General features: G+C 47.4%; 1 protein-coding gene across 1 annotated transcript; it reads right to left on the bottom strand.

Annotated features, from left to right (window-relative positions):
* Positions 1-271: 271 nt before the first annotated feature.
* Tsp_15900 (conserved hypothetical protein) lies at positions 272-815 on the bottom strand (the record flags this gene model as incomplete). Its single annotated transcript, XM_003368165.1, is given in 2 exon segments — positions 272-556; positions 567-815. Coding segments are annotated over 2 exon segments (534 nt in total), but the record flags the coding sequence as incomplete, so codon positions are not given.
* Positions 816-846: the final 31 nt, after the last annotated feature.

The following is an 846-nucleotide window of genomic DNA, read 5'->3' as shown; positions in this document are numbered from 1 at the left end:
GGAGATTGGGTGATAGGCCAAAGGGCGTTTTAGGGCCTTTGTTTTTTTAACGAAGGAAATCCGCCCCATTTAGAAATGGTATAAATGCCCTTAGTGGGGCCAATTTTTGTTAAGCCAGAAACTGGCGGATGTGGAATGAACCCAAAAGTCCGGGTTAAGGTTGCCCAGACATTGGCGCTTCATGAAAATACCCAGAAAAAGGTGTTGGTCGATATAGACAGCAGGGACGGTGGCCATGGAAGTTGGAATCCGCCAAGGAGTGTGTAACAACTCACCTGCCGAATCGACTAGCCCTGAAAATGGATAGCGTTTGAGCTCCAGGCCCATACCTGACCGTCTCAATTACGCACTTTTTTTTCGGAAAAGGTGTAATGAACGTTGAGACGGGTAGGAAGGTCGCGACAGTGTTGCTTTGAAGAGTTTTGAGCGTGAGCTCGCTCGGAGCCGCTGTTGGTGCAGATCTTGGTGGTAGTAGCAAATATTCAAGTGAGAACCTTGAAGGCTGAAGTGGAGCAAGGTTCCATGTGAACAGCAGTTGGACATGGGTCAGTCGATCCTAAGAAAACGGCGAAAGCTTGTTCGAATTTGCGACATGAATTGTAAGACTGAATAATTATTTGTGTGTGTGTTGTGGTGGAGGCGATTGTGTCGTCACCAGTTGTTGTTGTGTGCAGTTGTCGTATGTTTTCGAAAGGGAATCCGGTTGATATTCCGGAACCGAGTAACGGAGACAAAGAGTAGCGCTTTAATCTCTCTGTGGGGTTGGCGTTCAACTCAATCGCGCGGTAACGCAAGCGAACTCGGAACAACCCGTTCTCAATGTGTCTTGAGTTTCGAAAAGAGTTT

Source organism: Trichinella spiralis (assembly GCF_000181795.1).
Source record: "Trichinella spiralis strain ISS 195 chromosome Unknown Scfld2968, whole genome shotgun sequence".
NCBI lineage: Eukaryota > Metazoa > Nematoda > Enoplea > Trichinellida > Trichinellidae > Trichinella > Trichinella spiralis.
Note: the sequence above shows the minus strand (reverse complement) of the source record. Positions and strands in the feature narration are given on the sequence as shown.